At 39.7% G+C, this 23,171-nt stretch overlaps 1 protein-coding gene across 1 annotated transcript in view; it reads left to right on the forward strand.

The window, feature by feature from the left end:
- Positions 1 to 23,171, forward strand: part of CYSTM1 (cysteine rich transmembrane module containing 1) — a 141,463-nt gene that overhangs the window by 77,195 nt on the left and 41,097 nt on the right. Inside the window, exon 3 of the mRNA XM_086411980.1 lies at positions 19,096 to 19,319. Coding sequence (XP_086268106.1) covers positions 19,096 to 19,319 — 224 coding nt within the window. The remainder of the gene's footprint in view (positions 1 to 19,095; positions 19,320 to 23,171) is intronic.

Consider the following 23,171-nt stretch of genomic DNA (forward strand, 5'->3'; position numbering starts at 1 on the left):
TTAAGACTGTTTCTTCAGTCTCTGATGCAGTTTCTGCATCCTTCTGGTTCTGCTGACTTTGTGGAGCTAAACCTTGGCAAATCTTGATACGTGATGGTGGCAGTAGAAACACCAGTGATGGCTGTTGTTGCTATTTAGTTGCTCAGTCATGTCCAACTCTTTTGCAACCCCATGGACTGTAGCCTGCCAGGCTCCTCTGTCCATGGGATTTTCCAGGCAAGAATACTGGAGTGAGTTGCCATTTTCTATTCCAGGGGATCTTCCCAACCCAGGGATTGAACCCACGTGCACTGTGGATTCTTTACCACTGAGCCACCTGGGAAGGCCCCAGTGAGGGCTAGTTGCATGCAAAGTCAAAGGGCTTGGAGGTGGATGCTTTACCTGTTTCTCACAGTTCATTTGTATTCCACCTGCATGATTTTTGTCTTATCTCTTTGCTGTCAGTACTGTTAACATTTTTTTCTTTAAAATGTGCCATTTATAAAAAAACCCTCCAGAAGTTATTTCAGGGGAAAACTATGATTGGCTTAAATTGGAAACAGCTATCACCTGACACAAATAGAAGGCAAATCTTAAAAAGCATAACTGTTACAATTGTCCACATTCCCTACACCTGCCATGTATCCCACTTGGAAAAATACTGCCTTCATCCAAAGATATGACTCACTGTGAGTTTTTTCGGGCGGCAGTAGACAGGTGATAGGGATGGTTTGAGGGTAGCCAGGTTTCAGAGAGGGCCCCTTGAACCCCACCTCTTGACACTCCTAGTGGCTCTGTGATACCAGGAAGACAGTAGAGTGAAGGGTCTAGGAACTAAAAAGAAATGCATGCAGTCAGTTGAAACCACTGCTGTTTTGATAGGAGGTTTGCCAGAAGGAGGTCTGGGTGGTGTTGAACCTGTATATTATATCATCAATAGATTCTAGGCCCTCTGCCAAGGATGTGACTTTATTGGTGCTGTGTTCTATTGCTCTTTCTGTGCAAGTGTGTGCTTGGAAAACTCAAAATTTTGCTCAGGGTGGATGCAGTTTGTGTTTTTTGTTTTGGTTTCAAGTAATCACCACCCCATACTCCTTTGATCTCCTTGGCTTCCATATATTAACATACAGTTGCTCTTGGTGGGTGTAACTAATGACAGAACTCTGAAGTTAGCATCTAGCCTCTGTTTTGTGTAACCTTTTTGTCTGTAATGCCTATTTTAAAAATTCTAAGAAAATGAAGAAAAGAAAGGAGGAAGAAATGAACTGCCCTGGGTTGTCTGGTCCTTGGGGTGACCACATGGCAGGTGTGACTGGTACTTGCTGGTGCGCAGTGAAATCCACTCTTGTCCTTTGAAGCCGCCCTGCAGTGCTGACTGAGCTGTGGCTCCTGCAGAGGGTCAGGAGAGCTTGCTTTAATGATGAAGCAAAGCCAGGGCCGGTCTGGTAGACAGCAGGAACCAGGAGTGCTCAGTTACATTACCAGCACATGAAGCTGTAGGGGCCTCTTTCTAAGCTATCAAGATTTCAGTTTTCCCACAAAGCCTAGTCTAATGCTCTGGGAGGGGGCAGGCAGAGCCCGTCTTTCAGGGGCTGTGCTGGTGGGGGACCTGGCCTGGGAAGTGGCCTCGTCAGCTTGTAGGAGGGACGGACCTGTGCCTTTCTAGTGTGTCCTCTCAAGTTGGCAGGGGGCAGAGTTCCTCCCTTTTTTCTCTCTCCCTGCTCTAACCTGTCCTTTCATCTCCTCAACTCACTTTCTCTATTAACAGCTTTCTTCCCTTTTACTTTTCCTTCTGTTCACTGCTGCTTTCGCTTCTGCCCTCCCTCTTGCTGAACTCATTTTCTCTCCATTGTCACTTTGAGGACTGGCTGTTTGAAGTTGCAGAGTGACAATGCCATCTTGTACATCCAAGTGACTAGATGTAATTCAGAGATCCCAGCCTTTCTTTCTGAGGAGGAGCCAGTCTTCACTTCCCCATGGCTTTCAGATAGCTACATTAGTGGGGTACTGACCAGAGTCCCTGAACTTATGGTCGGATGAAGCTGGACATTGGAGTTCCAAAGGAGGTATTGAGAGGTGGGGGAATTACTGGCATTTGGGGAGCTGTCTGTCAGACAAGGGGCTGAGTGAGGTCCACCTTTGAGGAGTCCTTCCAGAAGCTGAAGACAGTAGTCTGCCCTGCATTCAGGTATCCTGTGGTTTCTGCAGAGAACCATCCAAGATTAATAAAGGCTGGAGAAGGAGCCCTTGGTGAGGTTTGCCTAGAATCTATGGGTCTGTTCACAGCTGTAGATCCTGCCCTGAAGCTGGAACAAAACATATTCTCAGTAGTAGTTGGATGGTTGTTGGAAGCATCTAGAAGCATGGCTTTCCAGCTCAATAAGTTAAGAAATAGGTTGTGTGCCTGTTCAGTCGTGTCCGACTCTTCACGACCTTATGAGCTATAGCCTGCCAGGTTCCTCTGTCCATGGAACTGTCCAGACAAGGATCCTGGAGTGGGTACATTCCCTCCTCCAGGGGATTTTTCCCATCCAGGGATTGAACCTGAGTCTCCTATGTCTCCTGTATTGACAGGTGGATTCTTTTCTACTGCACCACCTGGGTTCTCCTAAAAGCTATGAAATAGACTTTACCTAAAGATAATTTCCATTTTTTAGCATGTATAGTCACCTCTCAGTAGTTCCAGGACCCTCTCACCAAAATTATGTGGATGTTCAAATGTCTTAGATAAAATGACATAGTATTTGCATATAACCTATGCATATCCTCTGAATACTTTAAATTATCTCTGGATTACTTGTAATACCTAACACATTGTAAATGCTTTATAAATGGTTGCCATTCAAGCTTTCCTTTCTGGAACTCTCTGGGATTTTTTTTTCTGAATATTTTTAATTTGCTGTTGGTTGAATCCAAGGTTGTGAAACCTGCATATACAGAGGGCCAACTGTGTAGAAAAGTGTGTATGACAAAAAAGTACAGTTTAATGAATAATTATATTCACTAATATAACTGTAACCTATTCAGGTCTAGAAATAGAACTTTATTTTTAAGCCCAAATGAGATAGTAAGAATGCTTTGTATTGTAATTTGCTTTTTTCACTGTGTTGGCACTTTTCCATTATCAGTGCATATAATTCTACCTCATTCTTCTTAAGGGTCAAATAGAAATTCTGTGGTTTGGAAATTCCGTTGCTTATTTAACTGTCCCCATATTGGTGGACCTTTAGGATGTTAACTATCATTTATGTATGTGTATGTATTTTATATATAATATATGTTATATAGTTATTATAAGCAAATGTTATAATAAATATTTGTGTTTGTGGTGGCAAAGAATCAGCCTGCCAGTGCAGGAGATTCAGGTTCTATCCCTGGGTGGAGAAGATCCCCTGGAGAAGGAAATGGCAACCCACTCCAGTATTCTTGCCTGGGAAATATCATGCACAGAGGAAGAGTTGGACACGACTTAGTGACTAAACAACAAACAAATATATATGTATTTGTATGTATTTTATATATAATATGTTATATAGTTGTAAACAAATGTTATAGTATGTATTTGTGTTTGTGGTATAAAATTGTGTAAGTGGTGTGTTTTTTTTTGGCATACTGGCACTAGTCTATAACCTGTAGGATAAATCCTAAAGGAGGAATTTCTCGTTCATAGAATAGACTTCTTTTTATTTTTTGAAAGTTTCACTTAAAAATGAGTCTTTATTGAAGAATTTATAAGGAAAAAGAACGAACTCTCAGTAAAAAGAAAGGGTGTTTCCTCCAAACATTAGAGAGGAATGGGATTCTGATGCGTGGATGGTTCAGCATACACTATTTTAGTTGTTGGTAGATATTTTCAGAGAGCGATTTTTGTTGTTTTTGCATTTGCATTTCTCTTTTTAAATTTTATTGAGGTATAGTTGATTTACAATGCTGTGTCAATTTCTGCTGTACAGTAGAGTGACTCAGTCATACATGTATATTCTATCCATATTCTTTTCCCTCATAACTTGTCACAGGATATTGAATATAGTTCCCTGTGCTATTCAGTAGGACCTTGTTGTTATCCGTCGCATACATAAAAGTTTGCCTGTGCTAATCCCAGACTTCAGTCCTTTCCTCCCCTACTCCCTCTCCCCAGTGGCAACCACAAGTCAGTTCTCTGTATCTGCGAGTCTGTTTATGTTCCACAGATATGTTGACTTGTATTGTCTTCTGTATTCCACATTTAAGTGACAGCATATGGTATTTGTCTTTCTCTTTCTGATTTGCTTCACTTAGTATGGTAATCTCTAGGTCCATCCATGTTATTTCATTCTTTTTGATGGTTGAGTAATTCAGGAAGCTTTTTTTTTTTGAGGGCTGTTTAGTAAAGGTTATATATCTTATTCCTTAGAGAGTGACAGGCCTAGGATCCAGCCAGAGATTCTGTATAGAAAGCTTTATGCAGTGAGATTTTAGCAGATGATATGTTTTCTGTGTTGAGGGGAACTTCTCTGGATTCTCACAGTCTCCAAGGCTGCAAGTTTATTGTTGGAGGGAGATGAGATTGGCTATAGCCATGTTTTCAAATAATATTGAACTATTGTGGATTATTAACGTGTGTATGACTTTTCAGACTTCATTGTTCTTCATCTAATATATCAGGACAAATGGAGAATGCTTATATCTTTGTGTTAGTTTAATTTTGGAGATAGTGGCTTAAAGCAATTACCTGAGTGGCTTTAGCAAGCCATGTTACTAAACAATTCGTAGATTTTTTTAGTTTCATGTGTAACTCAGTTATATAAGCAATAAATAGTTTTTATAGCCTTTGTAAGAAGGGGAAACAAGACAGTCTGTGAAATTCTTCATTACTCTAGGACAGGGCCTCCGGGGGTGGATGATCCACTATTATTTTTTTGCCTCCCTTGTTCATTTTGAGGCCCTTGTTCAGTGAAAAGCCCATTTCTGAGCTCTGTGTCATTGTGCATTCCACTGAGAGGCTACTATGCTAAAGCCACAAGCCAAAATGCTGATACAAAAGGCATGCCCTGGTTTATTCATTCATTGATTATGTGAGGACAGCTCCAGGCCCGGTTAACTCTCTGGCAAACGAAAGATCATGAATGAAGTAGGGATGGTTAATAATATTTGGGAGATTGATACCAGAATCAGTATTTAGACAGTAATGAATAAAACAGCAGGTTGTCTCCTTCCCGCCTGTTCCCCAAAGAAAAACAACTTAGGAAGTGGTAACATAGCCAAATGTGTTACCCATTGCGAGGAAGTCATAAAAACAAAGATCTTGTCTATGTCACAGTATCAACTGTCAGAGTCTCCTGGTGTTGCTCTGTTATTGTGAATGTCACTGCCACCTTTTAGAAGGGAATCCTGGGAATTCCCTGGTGGTCCAGTGGTTAATACTCTGTGCTTTCACTGAGGAGGCCACAGGTTCAATCCCTGGTCCAGGAACTAAGATCCCATAAGCCATGCAGCATGGCCAAAAAAAAAAATTCAGTAGAAGTGAACCCTTGCTGTTGCTGTTCCCCAGGGCCCCAGTGTGAAGCTTGCATGTCAGGAGTAGGTTCTTCCTAGATGAAGGCCTGTGGCTGTGGAATGCCTGTTCTTGTGGCTTTGGGGTTTGGATTTGATGCCATTGCTTCTTTTCTTGGCCCACAGTAGACTCACACTATGTGGCCCACTTCCTCTGTTGGCAGGGTCATTCTCTACTTGTACATGAGTTTCAGTAAACTTGAGTAACTCTTTGCAATAACTGCCCTCTGAACCAGGCAAAGCATCTGGTCTGTTTAGCCAAACCACCCACACCATACTCTTGAAATTTGGTGAACTTCCAGATTTTTCCATCTGATGCAGTAACCAACAAATGGAAAAGATAATTTTATTTTTATTATCAGAGGTACTGAAGAGGAAGAGCAAGCCAGCTAGAGTTAGTTCTTCCTCTGATATCTTCATTACTGGGCCTGTCAGGTAGTAAGTACTTAATGTTGAATAAACAAATGATCAGGTTTGCCAATAGTTTTCTGCCAGGCAAACAAAATTGCATGAATCCTACTAAAAGATATAAAGAATAACTAGAAAAAGTTATAATAGAAAAAGAAGCTGCAATGATCCTGAAAGTTTACTCTTAGCAAGGTTGTTTTTGAGTGTTGTCTCTGACAAGAGTGTGAGGTTTGAGTAATCTGAATTCCTCTTTCTGCCTAATTCTCGGTGTGATCGTTGCTTCTTCTTAAAAGCCTTCTCTGACTCCCCTGACCTGTTGTCTCTGCTTTTTTTAGAATGGCCAGATGACTGTGAATAGAATAAACAAACATGTCAACACCAAAATTAACGAAAACTATAAACCTGAGATGGTAGAGCAGCACAGAACTAGTAATTCTAAAGCTTTTTTTTTTTTAGCACAGTCATACCCAAAATTATGGGTATGAGAATAAAAAAAACCTGAGCAACCTAGAATACAAAATAATCTATTCACAAAGATCCTATTAAAAGGCCAGCTAATTAGGGAGTTCAAAAAAAGACACAGAGGAGGTCTTTAGAATAAGATCAGCTTTCATGTTTTCAAACTTTGCAGTTTTGTAAAATCCCAAAAAGGATATGTAAAGGGAGAGGGATAAGCATAACTTCTGGCTTTGAATATAAGAATAGTTCCAAGGTGGGGAAAGTCTGTATGTAACCTAGAGAAATTTTTTTTTAACCCCAAGTTTGTCACTTAGCCAAATGACTTCTCAGTTTGAAGCAGAAGAAAACATGTAAACAGCTTAAGGAACTGTGGTGTCTTGTGAAGAAAAGAATCATGGGACTTGCCTGGCTGTTCAATGGTTAAGACTCTGAGCTTATACTGCAGGCGGCACAGATTTGATCCTTGGTTGGGAACTAAGATCCTGTATGCCTCGTGGTATAACCAAAAAAAAAATCACAATTACAAAAATCACTGTAAAAAGCAGTGATGAGCAGATATAAAGTAATTTATCCATAAAGGAGAATTTTTAGTAATAGGAAGGGAAATTAGTACTAGAAGGAGACAGAAGGTTTACAGAGGCATTCTAGCTATTAAAAAAAAAAATAGGTGGGTAGCATGAAAACACCAAAAAGCACTAAGAAAACAATTTTTTTCTGACTGTGGAATTTTTAAAAATACAGAATAAATAACAATTGCCTGTAATTCTAGCACCCAGGGAAAACCACTATAAATGTTTTTTTTTTTTTTCCCATCTAGCCAAATTTTATTTGTCTACTGTTACTGTACATTTAAAGCATGAAAATCTTAATGTACAACTCCAGGAGTATTCATGTAATCATGACTCAGCTTAAGATGGGGAACATCTCCATTATCCCAGAAGTCACCTCCAGTGCCTCTTCCAGTCAATATCCGTAGATTCAGTTTGGCTGTTCTTGAACCTCATATAAATGGAATCTTAACAATACGAAGTCCAGGTTCTTTTCGTTGATCATTATCTGTTTGACTCATCCATGTTGCTGCAGATAGTAATCATTCTTTCCTTATTGGTGGGCAGTTTCTATTTGATAGACTATACTGTAATCTTTCTGTTGTGCTGTTGATGAACACTTGGATAGTTTCCAGTTTGGGGCTATAATAAATCAAGCTGCTTTGACCTTTTTTTTTTTTTGTCCGGATCACACAGCATATGGGATCTTTAGTTCCCTGACCAGAGATAGCGCCCACACCCCCTGTATTGGAGGTGCAGAATCTTAACCCCTGGACCACCAGGGAAGTCACTGACGATTCTTGCATATATCTTTGGTGTGCTTATGCACTCATTTTATTTCAGTGTATTTCTAAGAGAAGAGTTGCTAGGTCATAAGGTAAATACTGTCTGAGTCATGAATATATTATAAACTTTGTTCTAAAGGTATGATTGCTTTAGCTTTTATATAAAAATCCATGGTGTAGTATGAATTATTCATGGTTTATAAGGATGGAGATCATTTTTTTTCTCCCATAAGAATAATTGGCACTATTTATTGAAAAGACTAATTTTTACTTTCTGAGTTGCAGTGGTACCTTTCTATTAAATTAGGTGACTACTATGTGGGTCTCTTGTAGGGATTCTTGATTCTGTAACATTGATCCATTTATTAATATTTATTTTAAAGAAAATTAGGATCATGCTATTGCATTTTTCTTACACTTAATATTATATCATGCTTTGAAAGCAAATTAAAAATAAGTGCAAAGAAACTATTATATAGATATACCATAATTTATTGCTTTGGTTTTTTTGGACATTTGGGTTTTCTTTCTTTTTTCTTTTTTGTTTTGCTCTTTTATGTTGCAGGCTTTCCGCAAATGTCTTGATAATCCTTGTTCATTCATTTATTTATGAGGCAATAAAAAGTCGATTAGAAGTTCTCTGTTCATGGGTTTTATATGGAATGACTGGGTGAGTCATTTCTTTGGACTCTCGAGTATCATTATCAATATATTTTTCCCCTTGGGGTGCTCAGTTTTTCCAGAGGAACATTCTCCACCCTACTGCCTGCAAGGTCAGTGCCAAGATACCAGGTATCTTGTCATTTAAAAACTAACAACTTTGAAAAACTGTTCTTTCCTTCATCTCTACTTTACTGAGGTCTTTGATTGTTATCTCCATGGACCACTTTCTGAAAGAATGGTTTCTACTCTTCTCATTTTATTGTTGAATGACTGAAAATCCTGTGACTTCAAGCATGTCTTGAGTGGGATCATCAGATACTATTCAATGCAGTCTTTTAAAAAAGTTTTTATTTTATATTGGGTTATAGTTGATTTATAATGTTGTGTTAGTTTCAGGTATATAGCAAAGTGATTCAGTTATTCATATTCAGGTATCTGTTCTTTTTCAGATTCTTTTCCCATTTAGATTGAGTAGAGTTCCCTGTGCTATATAATAGGCCCTTGTTAGTTATCTGTTTTAAATATAGTGTGTATATGTCAATCCCAAACTCATGTTTCCCCTTCAGTTACCATAAATTTGTTCTCTAAGTCTGTTTCTGTTTTATAAATAAGTTCATTTGTATCATCTTTTTTTAAGATTCTGCATATAAGCATTATCATATGATATTTGTCTTTGTCTGTCTGTCTTACTTCACTTAGTTATGATCATCTCCAGGTCCATCCATGTTGCTGCAAATGACATTATTGTTTTTATGGCTGAGCAATATTCCATTGTACGTATGTACCACATCTTCTTTATCTTTTCATCTGTTGATGGACATTTAGGTTGCTTTCATGTCTTGGCTATTGTAAACAGTGCTGCAGTAAACATATGGGTGCATGAATTAAGACATGGGATTGCAAAAGAATCAGATGTGGTTTATAACTAAACAACAAATCCTTGCAAACCATGGTTTTCTCCAGATATGTGCCCAGGAGTGGAATTGCTGGATCATATAGTAGCTCTGTTTTTAGTTTTTTAAGGAACCTTTGTACTGTTCTCCTTAGTGGCCGCACCAGTGTACATTCCCACCAACAGTGTGGGGAGGGCTTCCCTTTTCTTCACACCCTCTCCAGTATCTGTTGTTCATAGACTTTTGGATGATGACCGTGCTGACTGATGTGAGGTGATAGATAATTAGCAATGTTGAGCATCTTTTCACGTGCCTATTGGCCATCTGTATGTCTTCTTTGGAGAAATGTCTATTTAGGTCTTCTGCCTGTTTTTTGATTAGGTTGTTTCTTTGATGTTAGGGTACATGAGTTGTTTGTATATTTTGGAGATTAATCCCTGTTGGTCACATCATTGGCAAATATTTTCTCCCATTCTGTGGGTTGTCTTTTCACTTTGTTTATAGTTTGCTGTGCAAAAGCTTTTGAGTTTAATTAGGTCCTATTTGTTTATTTTTGTTTTTATTTCCATTACTTTCAGAGTCAAATGAAAAAGACATTGCTGTGTTTTATGTCATAGAGCATTCTCTATGTTTTCCTCTAAGTTTTATAGTATCTGGTCTTATATTTAGGTATTTTAATCTATTTTGAGTTTATTTCTGTGTATGGTGTTTAAAAAAATTTATTTCATTCTTTTACATGTAGCTGTCCAGTTTTCTCAGCACCACTTATTGAAGAGACTCTGTTTCCTCCATTGTATATTTTTGTTTCCTTTGTCATAGATTAATTGACCATAGTAGCTTGGATTTATTTCTGGGCTTTCTATCCTGTTCCATTGGTCTATATTTCTGTTTTTGTGCCAGTACCATATTGTTTTTATGACTCTAGCTTTGTAGTATAGTCTGAAGTCAGGGAACCTAACTCCTTCAACTCCATTTTTCTTTCTTAAAATTGCTTTGACTATTCAGGGTCTTTTGTGTCTCCATAAAAATTTTTAAATGTTTTGTTCTAGTTATGTGAAAAATACCACTGGTAATTTAATAGGGATTGCATTGAATCTGTAGATTGCCTTGAGTATTATAGTCATTTTGACAATATTGATTCTTCCAGTCCAGGAACATGGTATTTCTTTCCATCTGTTTGTGTCATCTTTGATTTCTTTCATCAGTGTCTTACAGTTTTCAGAGTACAGGTCTTTTGTCTCCTTAGGCAGGTTTATTACTAGGTATTTCATTCTTTTTGATGCAATGGAAAATGGGATTGTTTCTTTAATTCTCTTTCATTGTTAGTGTAGAGAAATGCAACAGATTGCTGTGTGTTAATTTTGTATTCTACAATGTTACCAAGTTCCTTGATGAACTCTAGTAGTTACCCAGTAGCCTCTTTAGGATTTTTTATGTATAGTATCATGTCATCTGTAAAGAGTGAAAGTTTTACTTCTTCTGCAGTTTGAATTCCTTTTATTTCTTTTTCTCCTCTGATTGCCATGGCTAGGACTTCCAATACTATGTTGAGTAACAGTGGCAAGAGTGGACATCCTTTTCTTGTTCCTGATCTTAGAGAAAATGCTTTCAGATTTTCACCATTGAGTGTGATGATAGCTGTGGGTTTGTCATATATGGCCTTTATTATGTTGAGGTAAGCTCCCTCTATGCCCACTTTCTGGAGAGTTTTATCATAAATGGATGTTGAATTTTGTCATAAAGTTGTTCTGCATCTATTGAGATGATCGTATTTATTCTTCAGTTTCTTGATGGTGTATCACCTTGATTGGTTTGTGTATATTAAAGAGTCTTTGCATCCCTGGGATAAATTCCACTTGATTATGATGTATGAGCCTTTTAATATATTGTTGACTTTGATTTGCTAGTATTTTGTTGAGTATTTTTGCATTTATGTTCATCAGTGATACTGGCCTCTAATTTTCTATTTTTGTAGCATCTTTGTCAGGTTTTAGTAGCAGGGTGATGGTGGCCTCATAGAATGAATTAAGGAGTGTTCCTTTCTCTGAAATTTTTTGGGAATAGTTTCATAAGGATAGATGTACAATTTTCTCTAAATGTTTGATAGAATTTGCCTGTGAAGCCATCTGGTCCTGGACTTTTCTTTGTTGGGAGTTTTAAATCATAGTTTCAGTACTTATGATTGATCTTTTCATATTTTCTATTTCTTCTTGGTTCAGTTCTGCAAGGTTGTACCTTTCTAAGAATTTGTCCATTTCTTCTACGTTGTCCATTTTATTGGCATATAGTTGTTTGTAGCAGTCTCTTATGATCGTTTGTATGTTTGTGATGTCAGTGTAATATCTTTTTCATTTCTATTTCATTGATTTGAGCACTCTCCCTTTTTTCATGATGAATCTGACTAAAGGTTTATCAATTTTATCTTTTCAGAGAACCAGCTTTTAATTTCATTGACTGTTTCTGGGTTTGTGTGTGTATGTGTGTGTCTATTTCATTTATTTCTGCTCTAATCTTTAGGATTTATTTCCTTTTATTAACTTTGGGTTTTGTTTGTTCTTTCTCTAGTTGTTTTAGATGTCAGGTTAGGTTGTTAGATATTTTTCTTGTTTCTTGAGGTAAGATTATATTGCTTTAAACCTCTCTCTACTTCTAGAACTAGTTTTGTTGCATCCCATAGGTTTTAGGTTGTTGTGTTTTCACTGTTGTTTGTCTACAGGTTTTTTTGTTTTTTTTTTTTAATTTCCTCCTTGATTTCATTGGTGATCCATTGGTTGTTTAGTAACAGTGTTTAGCCTCCACGTGTCTGTGTTTTTTACAGTTTTTTCCCTGTAATTGATTTCTAATCTCATAGCATTGTGGTTGGATAAGATGTTTGCTATTATTTTAATTTTCTTAAATTTACTGAGACTTGCTTTGTGGCCCAGCATGTGATCATTCTTGGAGTATGTTCCATGTGCACTTGAAAAGAATGTGTATTCATCTGATTTGGGGATGGAATGTTCTGTAAATATCAGTTAAGTCTTTGTAGTCTAATGTGTCATTTAAGACCTGTGTTTCCTTTTAAATTTTCTGTCTTTATGATCTGTCCTTTGATGAAAGTGGGGTCTTAAAGTCCCTCACTATTGTTGTGTTACTGTCATTTCCTCGTTTTATGGTTGTTAGTATTTATCTTAAATATTGAGATGCTCCTATGTTGGGTGCATATATATATTTACAATTGTTATATCTTGTTCTTAAATTGATCCCTTGATCATTATGTAGTGTCCTTCCTTGTCTCTTGTAACAGTCTTTATTTTAAAGTCTATTTTGTCTGCTATGAGTATTGACACTCCAGGTTTCTTTTGATTTCCATTTGCATGGAGATTTCTGTTCCTCACTTTTAGTCTGTATGCATCCCTAGATCTGAATTGGGTCTCTTGTAGAGAGAGAAAAATAGGTCTTGTCTCTTTTAAGACAGGCAGTTTCTGTCTTCTGTTGGAACATTTAATCCGTTCATATTTAAGGTAATTATTGGTATGTATCTTCTTATTGCCATTTTGTTAATTGTTTTGGATTTGTTTTTGTAAGTCTTTTTTCCTCTTTTGTTCTTGTCTCTTCTGATTTGATAACTAACTTTAGTGTTGTTTTGGATTGCTTTTCTTTGTGTGTGGGTTGGTTTTTCTTTTTTTTTCATCTATTGTGGATTTTTGGTTTGTGGTTTCCATGAAGTTTTGATACAGTGGTCTATATATAAACAAAACTGTTTTAAGTTGCTGGTCTTTTAATTTCAAATGCATTTTCAATATCCTGCATTGTGCTTTCCTCTTCTTATGATTGCAGGTTTTGATATCATATTTGTATGTGGATGATTTCCTACCTTTACTATATGTTTGCTTTGCTGGTGAGCTTTTCCATTCATAATTTTCCTGTTTCTAGTTTGGCCTTTTCTTTTCCACCTAGAGAAGCTCCTTTAGCATTTGTTGGAAAGTTGGTCTGCTCGTGCTGAATTCTCTTAGCTCTTGCTTGTCTGTAAAGCTTTTGATTTCTCCATCAAATTTGAATGAGAGTCCAGCTGGGTGGAGTTCTTGGTTGTGGGTTCTTCCCTTTCATCACTTTAAATATAATGTGTCACTCCCTTCTGGCCTGCAGAATTTCTGCTGAAAAATCAGCTGATAACCTTAGGGGAATTCTTATATATGGTTTCTATTTTTGGTTTTGTTTCTCCACTGTGCAGCTTATGGGATTTGAGTTCTACCAGGGTTCTTGAACTCGGGATATGGCAGTGAAAGTGCCATATCCTAACCACTGGACCAACAGAGAACTTCCCCCTTGTGTTATTTGTTGCTTTTCCCTTGTTGCTTTTAACAACTTAATGACTGGAGACATATTAATATATCTGTTATCCAAGCATTATTCACTGGAAGCATTTCAGTATTCACTTACATAAGAAATTGCCAGCCACAGGCATTAGTTTCTGCAGAAATCTCCCAGTCAATAATGTATTAATATTTTCTGTCAGTTTGATTTCTATGCCTCTCAGCACACTCTTCCTTGGGTTTATTCTGCCTGGGACTCTCTATGCTTCCTGGACTTGGGTATGACTATTTGCTTTCCCACGATAGGGTAGTTTTCAGCTATTATCTCTTCAGATATTTTTTTCAGGTCCTTTCTTTTTTCCTTCTGGGACCCCTATAATGCAAGTTGTGTGTTTAGTGTTGTCCCAGAGGTCTCTGAGACCATCCTTTTTTTTTTTTTTCCCATTATTTTTTCTTCATTTGGTTCCATGGCAATAATTTACACTGTTCTGTCTTCCAGCTCACTTACCAATCCTTCTGCCTCATTTATTCTGCTATTGATTTTTTTCTAGCATATTTTTCATTTCAGTTATTGTTCATCTCTGTTTATTCTTTAGATTTTCTACCTCTTTGTTAAACAGTTCTTGTATCTTCTTGATCTTTGCCTCCATTCTTTCTCTGAGACCTTGGATCATATTTACTGTCATTACTCTGAATTCTTTTTCAGATGGATTCAATGCAGTCTTAATTGATCCTGGCTGCTGCTTGATTTGAATGGTCTTTTTTGGAGCTGTGCTGCTGCTGCTGCTGCTAAGTTGCTTCAGTTGTGTCTGACTCTGTGCGACCCCATAGACAGCAGCCCACCAGGCTCCCCCGTCCCTGGGATTCTCTAGGAAAGAACACTGGAGTGGGTTGCCATTTCCTTCTCCAATGCATGAAAGGGAAAAGTGAAAGGGAAGTCGCTCAGTCGTGTCCGACTCTTAGCGACCCCATGGACTGTAGCTTACCAGGCTCCTCTGTCCGTGGGATTTTCCAGGCAAGAGTACTGGAGTGGGTTGCCATTGCCTTCTCCGTTTGGAGCTGTGAACTGTCCTTAATGCTGCAGTTTCCACTGTTTATATTCGATCTTCAGTATAACACACACTCCTAGAGCAGTGCTTACATTTCACCCAACCAAATTTATAACGGAAAAATTCATGTTTTAAAGTTTTGTATCATACCTTAAATTTAAAGCTCATTTATATTTTTGTTATGTTAAATGGTTTGTACTAGACTGTGTTAATGTGAGGGAATCTTTCTTTACTTGGGTTTGCTTCTGTGCAAACTTGGGAACAATTGATTCCCACTGGGTGAACTCCTGCTTTTCAGATGCCAGCTCTGGAATCCTTGATCTCAATATAGATGGAGATTCTGTGATTTTTGATGTTCTCTTCTTGGAATTTTTTTCCAGCCTAGAGGACACTAAAAATAAATCCAGATTTTATTGCCCTAAGATGATTGTTCTGGGAACACAGGGACAGAGTGTGCAGTAGGGTTGGGTCGTGACAGTAGAGCACTGTTTGGTTTATCCTCTTTATAAGTGCCTCTGAGTAGCACATGAGGTTCCCCCCAACGCCAGACATCAAGCAATTTGTCAGGCAGGAGAAAGATATGCACCAAAAACGAGGGGGAAACATGTTGAGGGAGAAGAGGGAAGACACATTTATTTGAGAGAGTTTTGAGGGTCCCAGGAATAGTGAGGAATACATACACAGAAATCAATCAAGAAAAGTCATGAAACATTGAGGTATGAGGTTGTAATATTTCTAAATACTTTGTTCTCTTTTCCTTTTCACTGCTCATTGTTTTTAGAAGGGCAGTGTCTTCAGAGAAATATAGGTCTAGACTTTGCTAGAGGGAGAACAATCATTATTACAGGGTCTTGTTGGATTAATGAAGTTATTAAACTAGTTTTGATGGAATTAGGTCAATTCAGAGGATACCCACTGACCCCACCCCCTCTACACACACACTGAATTTTAGGAAAGAATAGTTATGATGGCTGTGTTCTGTAACTAATGGAATAGCCATAGGGGATTAATAAGACTGATTACTGTATTAGCCAGGGCTCACTAGCTTTACCACAGCCTTCCAGGTAGGAGAGAGGAAATGCAGAAGTAGTCAGCAGTTAAGTATGCTCAGATTCATGTGATGATTGCGGTGTTAGTCACCACCAGCCTTTGCCTTAGGTTAAAGGGAAAGTCATTCCCAGCTCAGAGTATGATGCCATGTTGGAATAGGCCAGATAGCAAAGAGGGAAAAGAACTCCCATTCTTTTCTGAATCCCTGTTAGGCCCCTGGAAAAAGAAGAGTGGAGACAGAAGACAGATGTGGTCAAAAGAGAGAGCGTCCAGCCATTCTGACTCCATATTATAAAGTTTTAGTTTATTATCGCCTCCTTCAAATGACAGTCTCCTCAGTCGTACCTCCTCCTTCTGGGTTTAAGCCCCTACTCCAGCCCAGTAATCTGTTTACCACCTTTTCTAAAAAACACCATCCTTAGGTTTCTCTTTTTAACCCATTGTCCAGGGAAGGATTTGAACCATGTTCATTTCTATACCCCACTACTTAGACCAGTGCCAGGCATAGTCAGCACTACATAAAAGTCTGCTTGCTTGAACATCACTCAGGGATTCCTTAGCTTACCTTACTATTGGCTCCTAGCACTGGAAATTCTACAGAGGTAGTAGCTTAGGTTAGGTTTGGATTCAGTCTGATTTATGAGCTATTATAAAGTCATCTTTTAATTTCATGGCTGCAATCACCATCTGCAGTGATTTTGGACCCCCCAAAAAATGAAGTCTGACACTGTTTCCACTGTTTCCCCGTCTATTTGCCATGAAGTGATGGGACCAGATGCCATGATCTTCGTTTTCTGAATGTTGAGCTTTAAGCCAACTTTTTCACTCTCTTCTTTTACTTTCGTCAAAAGGCTTTTTAGTTCCTCTTCACTTTCTGTCATAAGGGTGGTGTCATCTGCATATCTGAGGTTATTGATATTTCTCCCAGCAATCTTGATTCCAGCTTGTGCTTCTTCCAGCTCAGCGTTTCTCATGATGTATTCTGCATACAAGTTAAATAAGCAGGGTGACAATATACAACCTTGACGTACTCCTTTTCCTATTTGGAACCAGTCTGTTGTTCCATGTCCAGTTCTAACTGTTGCTTCCTGACTGCATATAGGTTTCTCAAGAGGCTGGTTAGGTGGTCTGGTATTCCCATCTCTTTCAGAATTTTCCACAGTTTATTGTGATCCACACAGTCAAAGGCTTTGGCATAGTCAGTAAAGCAGAAATAGATGTTTTTCTGGAACTCTCTTGCTTTTTTGATGATCCAGCAGATGTTGGCAATTTGATCTCTGGTTCCTCTGCCTTTTCTAAAACCAGCTTGAACATCTGGAAGTTCATGGTTCACGTATTGCTGAAGCCTGGCTTGGAGAATTTTGAACATAACATTACTAGCGTGTGAGATGAGTGCAATTGTGTGGTAGTTTGAGCATTCTTTGAGATTGGAATGAAAACTGACCTTTTCCAGTCCTATGGCCACTGCTGAGTTTTCCAAATTTGCTGGCATATTGAGTGCAGCACTTTCACAGCATCATCTTTCAGGATTATGACCAACCTAGATAGCATATTCAAAAGCAGAGACATTATTTTGCCAACAAAGGTCCGTCTAGTCAAGGCTATGGTTTTTCCAGTAGTCATGTATGGATGTGAGAGTTGGACTGTGAAGAAAGCAAGCGCCGAGGAATTGATGCTTTTGAACTGTGGTGTTGGAGAAGACTCCTGAGAGTCCCTTGGACTGCAAGGAGATCCAACCAGTCCATCTAAAGGAGATCAGTCCTAGGTGTTCTTTGGAAGAAATGATGCTAAAACTGAAACTCCAGTACTTTAGCCACCTCATGCAAAGAGTTGACTCATTGGAAAATACCCTAATGCTGGGAGGGATTAGGGGCCGGAGGAAAAGGGGACAACAGAGGATGAGATGGCTGGATGGCATCACTGACTCGATGGACATCAGTTTGAGTGAACTCCTGAAGTTGTTGATGGACAGGGAGGCCTGGCGTGCTGCAATTCATGAGGTCACAAAGAGTCAGACACAACTGAGCGACTGAACTGATAAAGTCATCTGGAATTCCATTTCTTTCCTTCTTCCTGCTGTACCTTTCTAAAGTACCTACTTCATCTTAAGGCCAGTGACCCCCTCAGGGCTGAAGATTGGCTGTCAGCAATTTGTAGCCCATGTCCTTGGTGGACTATGTGTTTGCCTATGTTAAGGCAAAAGGACGTTTGGGAGCGTGTTTGAAGAGCCCTAAGATTTTAACTGATCAAACCACTTTAGAAATAATCCGAGTGGCCAAGGGTTGCCATTTGTGATTGGCTTAGTCCTAAATTCCTTGAATCAGTCTTGATGGAAAAGAGGAAAGGGTCACCTGGATTGGCTAGGTTAGACTGGGTTTACCCTGGAGCTGGTAAGGAATGAGCTTCCTATGAAGCACATGAACTGCAGGAGGAAAGAATGGATCCGTAACTGGAAATCTGACTTCTTATGAAGGGGGATATGGTTGTTGTGTGGGCAGCCAGCAAAGTCCACTATTTTAATCCATATTTTTTAGGGAGGCTTACTTTATTTATAAGTAAGAAAAGTAATTTATTACTTTATAAGAAGTTGTTCTCTTCTTTTTATAGAGACATTTATGAATTTGTTGATTGCATGTTATAAAGAATTAATGGTGAAATTATTAAATTTTGAGCAAGAGACTCTTTCCTTTATTAACTTAGGTAAAACGTTACATATCAGCACAGGAGAGGGGTAACAGTACCAGGCAGCAAGAGGGCAGTATCCGATTCATCCAGCGTGTGTGGACTTTGCATTCTGCAGTAATGCTTTTACTCAGGAAGTCCTTGATCAGGCACTTCGGGGGCTACAGAGATGATAGAAAGGAGATGCTGACCCCTTCCAGACTTCAGGCCTAATCAAGAAAATGGATAAAAGGCTCTGGGTGCTGGGAGGAAGTGGCCTCCCTCACAGAAGAAAGCACCCAGAACAGGAACTACAAGACAGTGGGGGTTCCTGGTGAGCCCTCCAGAGTCCTGGGAGCCTGGATGGTCAGAGAAGATGCTTGGCATCCTCTGTAAATAGCTCTACCCTTTGCGCGGTGCCACCGAGCACACTGCTCAGCTGCTCAGAGCTGGGTCTGGGGCGAGTGACCAGGCCACCCAGCGCCCAGGGCGGAGCAGCCCTTACCCCGTCCCTGGTCACTCACTGCTGGCGTGGCCACCTGGCCTGATTCCTGCTGTCACGGCCTGTCGTCTAGTGAGGCAGGCAGACAGAAAGCAATCAGATACTTAAGATATATGCCAGTAGTGAGAAGAAAACAAAATGGGCAGAGCTCAAAGTGTGCAAGAGGTTTAGGAAATCTCTAAGGCAATTTGTAAAGTGTCTCGTGATTACAGTTTTTTCCTAATGATTTCGTCAGGTTAAAAACAAATAACTTTCACCATTTGTCTCCTAGGTGTACTCTGCAGTCCCTGATGAACCAAGGGAACCCTCCGCCGTATCCGGGCCCCGGTCCGACGGCCCCGTATCCCCCTTATCCATCGCAACCGATGGGGCCTGGGTTCTACCCTCCAGGACCTCCAGGGGGACCCTACCCACCTCCTCAGGGTGGGTACCCCTACCAAGGATACCCACAGTACGGCTGGCAGGGCGGACCTCAGGAGCCTCCTAAAACCACAGGTACTGTGATGGGAATGGGGTGGGTGTACAGTCGGCCCTCCGTGTCTGTGGGTTCCGTACCCACGAGTTCACCAACCACCAGATTGAAAATGTCTGGGGAAAGAAATGCTGGAAATTTCCAAAAAGCAGAACTTGAGTTTGCTGCACTCTAGAAACTACTTCCATAACATTCCTGTTGTATTTACAACTATTTAAACAACGTTTACATTGTGTTGGGTGTTATAAATAATTTATAAGTGATTTAAAGCATACAGAAGGACATGTGTAGGTTATATGCAAATACCTTTCATATAAATATTTCTATATAAGGCACTCGAGGCACCACAGGTGTTGGTGTCATGTGGGTCCTAGAACAAGTAAGTCCCCACAGACACTGAGGGACGACTGTGTGTACCTGGGTGCAATGTGTGCAGTCCCACGTCACCAAGGGAGATGTTTGCTTTGCATGTTTTCTTTAGCAGAGGAGAAACTCTGGCCTTTGTGTGCTGTGGTTGACATTCCCAAAGCTTGCTGACTGCATAGATTGGCTTCTAACTCAGGAGCGTTGACTCAGTTCTGCTTCCTTCTTCACATCTCTTGACCCCTTCCTTCCTTCACATCACTTCCTGGCCGGCATGTTTTCTGAGGACACCTCCTCAAGCAGCGAATGGGGGCAAATTAGCAGTTGGATTCTTGCTCTGGCAGCCAGTTTTGTTTTCCAAGTTTAGCCTGTTGGGATTATTTTATCTCTCAGCTTGTTGACCCTCAAGTCATCCTCTTGCCCCTGCTGTTGAGGTTGGTTTTCTTTGCTGATGTGTTTTCATAATTCTGTGTAACCTGCTGGCTGAGTTGTCAGCAGGCTTGTGGTCCTTCTTGTGTGCGAGAACAGTGCTTCTCAAAGTTTACTCCAGAGACAAGGGCCAGTCCGTGAGCAGCTATCAGGCTGCCATGAGGTAAATACAGGAAGTGCAAACATTTTTAGAGTAAACATCTAAAAACTTTGAAAATAGTTTGACATTGCTATGACATTCAAGCCTGTAATCCTGCATTTTACAAAAAGTAGCAGTCTGTGAAGGGTTAGGAAGGAAACACCTTGAGAAGCACTGTGTATGTCCGGGTGACTGCTGTGACTGTTCTATAACCTTGTGGTTTGCAGAATAGTTGCTCTCTTAGAGCTTCTAGCTTTTGAATATAGCTCATTCTTACCGAGTGCTTATTATGTGCTGGGTGCTTTCCTAAGAGCTTTATATACATTCACATTTAATCCTTGCAACAGTCTTACAAGGTTATTCCCATTTTCCAGGGAAGTGATTGAGGCACAGAGTGGAGTAATGACTTGCACAAGGCCCCCCAGCTAGAAATGGCAGAGCCCAGATCTGAATCCTGACAGGTTAACTGTGGACTCTGTACCTGTATCTTGTTGCTGTTGTCCCTCTCCTCTCTTTTCTGAACTGCCACATTCATCTGAATTTTAGAACCTTAAGCTGCCTCAGAGATTTTCTGAGGTTAATTTATAGTTTAACCCCTAAGGTTTAATAGTTTAACCCCTAAGGTTCAATTTTATAGTTTAACTCCTCACTAATTGAAAGTAGTAACAGAATTGAAGGTTCTTTCTATTTCAGAATTTGAGGGTTCTTTAGAATGGGTGGATACCAAGGAAGAAAAATAGATTTAAGAGGAGTTGTGGGCTCAGTATGGGAAAGATTACACTTTTATGGTATTAAGTCAGAGGCTATATTAAGGTTGAATAGATTTGAACACCTTTAAAAGATTTAGTTTATTTTGAAGAAAAACTTTTATAATCCAAGGCTCTGTTTCTGCTTTAAAGTGTTACAACATGTGCTTGGAGGAGTTCAGGAAGTACAACCAGTATAATCAGAATAGTTGGCATCCAGGTTTGTGACATCAGAGGGGGATTTCCTGAAAATAAAGCTCAGTTTTTAGGTTTCTGTTTCAAAATAAGGTAACCCTGTGATGAATGAAAGAAGGCAGTCTGAAAAGACCACACAATGTATGATTCTGTTTATGTGCAGTTCAAGACTAAGCCAAACTAACCTGTGGTTCTGGAGATCAAAATAGTGGAGTAGGGGGCTAGGGTGGGGTTTGTTATTGACTGGGAAGGGCACAGGGAACCTTCTGGGTATTAGGAGTATGCTTTTATCTTAATCTGGGTATAAACATTTTACAAGCCTCAAACTTTATATCTGTGCACTTTAGTATATATGTCAATAAAAAAAAAAAGTCAGCCCAGCATTTGTATTAAACAATAGACTCAGTCCAGCGCCTCCCTAGGTTGTGTCTTTCACCCAGAGCCCTTCTGGCCTAAATAATACAGGCAGTACAGGCCTTGCAAACATTTCCGGGCCTGTATTGTTTGTACTGATTATAAGTAGCATTCAGTGGATTGGAATGTTCCAGAGCTTGTCTAGAATAAGTGCTTCCTGGGCTCGGTGGACCTTGTCCCCTCATGCAGAAAATATTCATGGGTTTGGCCCTCTTTCTTAACTTTGGTGTCATTTAAGTGTTAATATTATGTCAGCATTTTTGAGGAAAAAATAGGATCTTAATTGTTCTTAGGATTAAAAGGTTCTTTTAGTTCAGTGTTATCAATTTGTCATGATTTCATAAATGCAGTTGAAAGCTGTTGAACATCCTTCTCTACAGGATTTCTCACTGACATCAGCCTGGGTATTGTTAATTGCCTACACCCATTCTGCACCAGACTTGGCAGGCGATGCCAGATGGTGAAGTCCTTCTCTCAGCCTGGGTTCTGGGGGATCCAGATTCTGTGAATGGGACCCCCTGACCCCCCTCACTAAGAGATGCACCTTTAGGGAACCCGTTTTATTTATTTCTCTCTGTTGCTTCTGGGATTCTCAGTCAGAATCATTCTTGGGGCCTGTATTCTAAGCACGAGAATTTGAGCGCTCTGCAGAAATTTAAAGGTTTTTTTTCCCTCTAGCAGGATGATTTTAGATGTATCTACTGCTGCCTATGCCATCTCTCGGCTGGAGTTCTAGTGTGTAGTCCATTCTGTTAACAGCCACCTAGGTGGAAATTATTCTAAGGTCTTAGTGAAAGTGAAAGTCGCTCAGTCGTGTCTAACTCTTTGCGATCCCATGGACTATATAGTCCATGGGATTCTCCAGGCCAGAATATTGGGGTGGGTAGCCTTTCCCTTCTCCAGGGGATCTTCCCAACCCAGGGATTGAACCCAGATCTCCCGCATTGCAGGCAGATTCTTTACCAGCTGAGCTGGAGGGGGTCTTAGCTATTCTTAATTGATGTTTAGTAATTAGTAAGGATTTAATAAAGATGTGTTGAATGTACAAGAAGGTGGGTAGATGGCTGATCTAAGCAGACCCTTCTTTGGTACTCTGTTTATAGTTCAGATTTCATTTTCTCAGATATAATATTTTTTTAAGCCTTTGTTTTCCTCAGCAAACCAGCTTTTTGGGAACCATGTGATTGGAAGGAGCAGGTGTTTGTGAGAATGAGGCTTCCCTGGGGAGCACACCCTCAATATGTCAAGGATCTCTGGGGATGATTTTTAATAATAATAGTTAATATCTCTTGCATTGGCATTAGCTTCACATGATTGTCACAGTGACCCTCTGGCATTAGTCCCATGTTATGGTGGAATATGAGGCTCAGTTACTATTGTATAACATATCACTCTGACACTAAGTGGCTTAAAACAACAGTGACTTATTATTTCTCATGGTCCAGTGTGTTGGCTTTAGGGGATCTCTCCTGGGGTCACTTGCATGACTTAATTCAGCTGTCAGCCTGGCTGGAGTACTGAAATGTCCAAGACGACCTCACTCACATGACTAAGACCTCGTTTACCTCCATGAGGCCTCTCTCTGCACA

The sequence above is a fragment of the Bos grunniens genome, chromosome 7, assembly GCF_055505025.1.
Source record: "Bos grunniens cultivar Pamir isolate PY7600 chromosome 7, Bosgru_T2T1.0, whole genome shotgun sequence".
Lineage (NCBI taxonomy): Eukaryota > Metazoa > Chordata > Mammalia > Artiodactyla > Bovidae > Bos > Bos grunniens.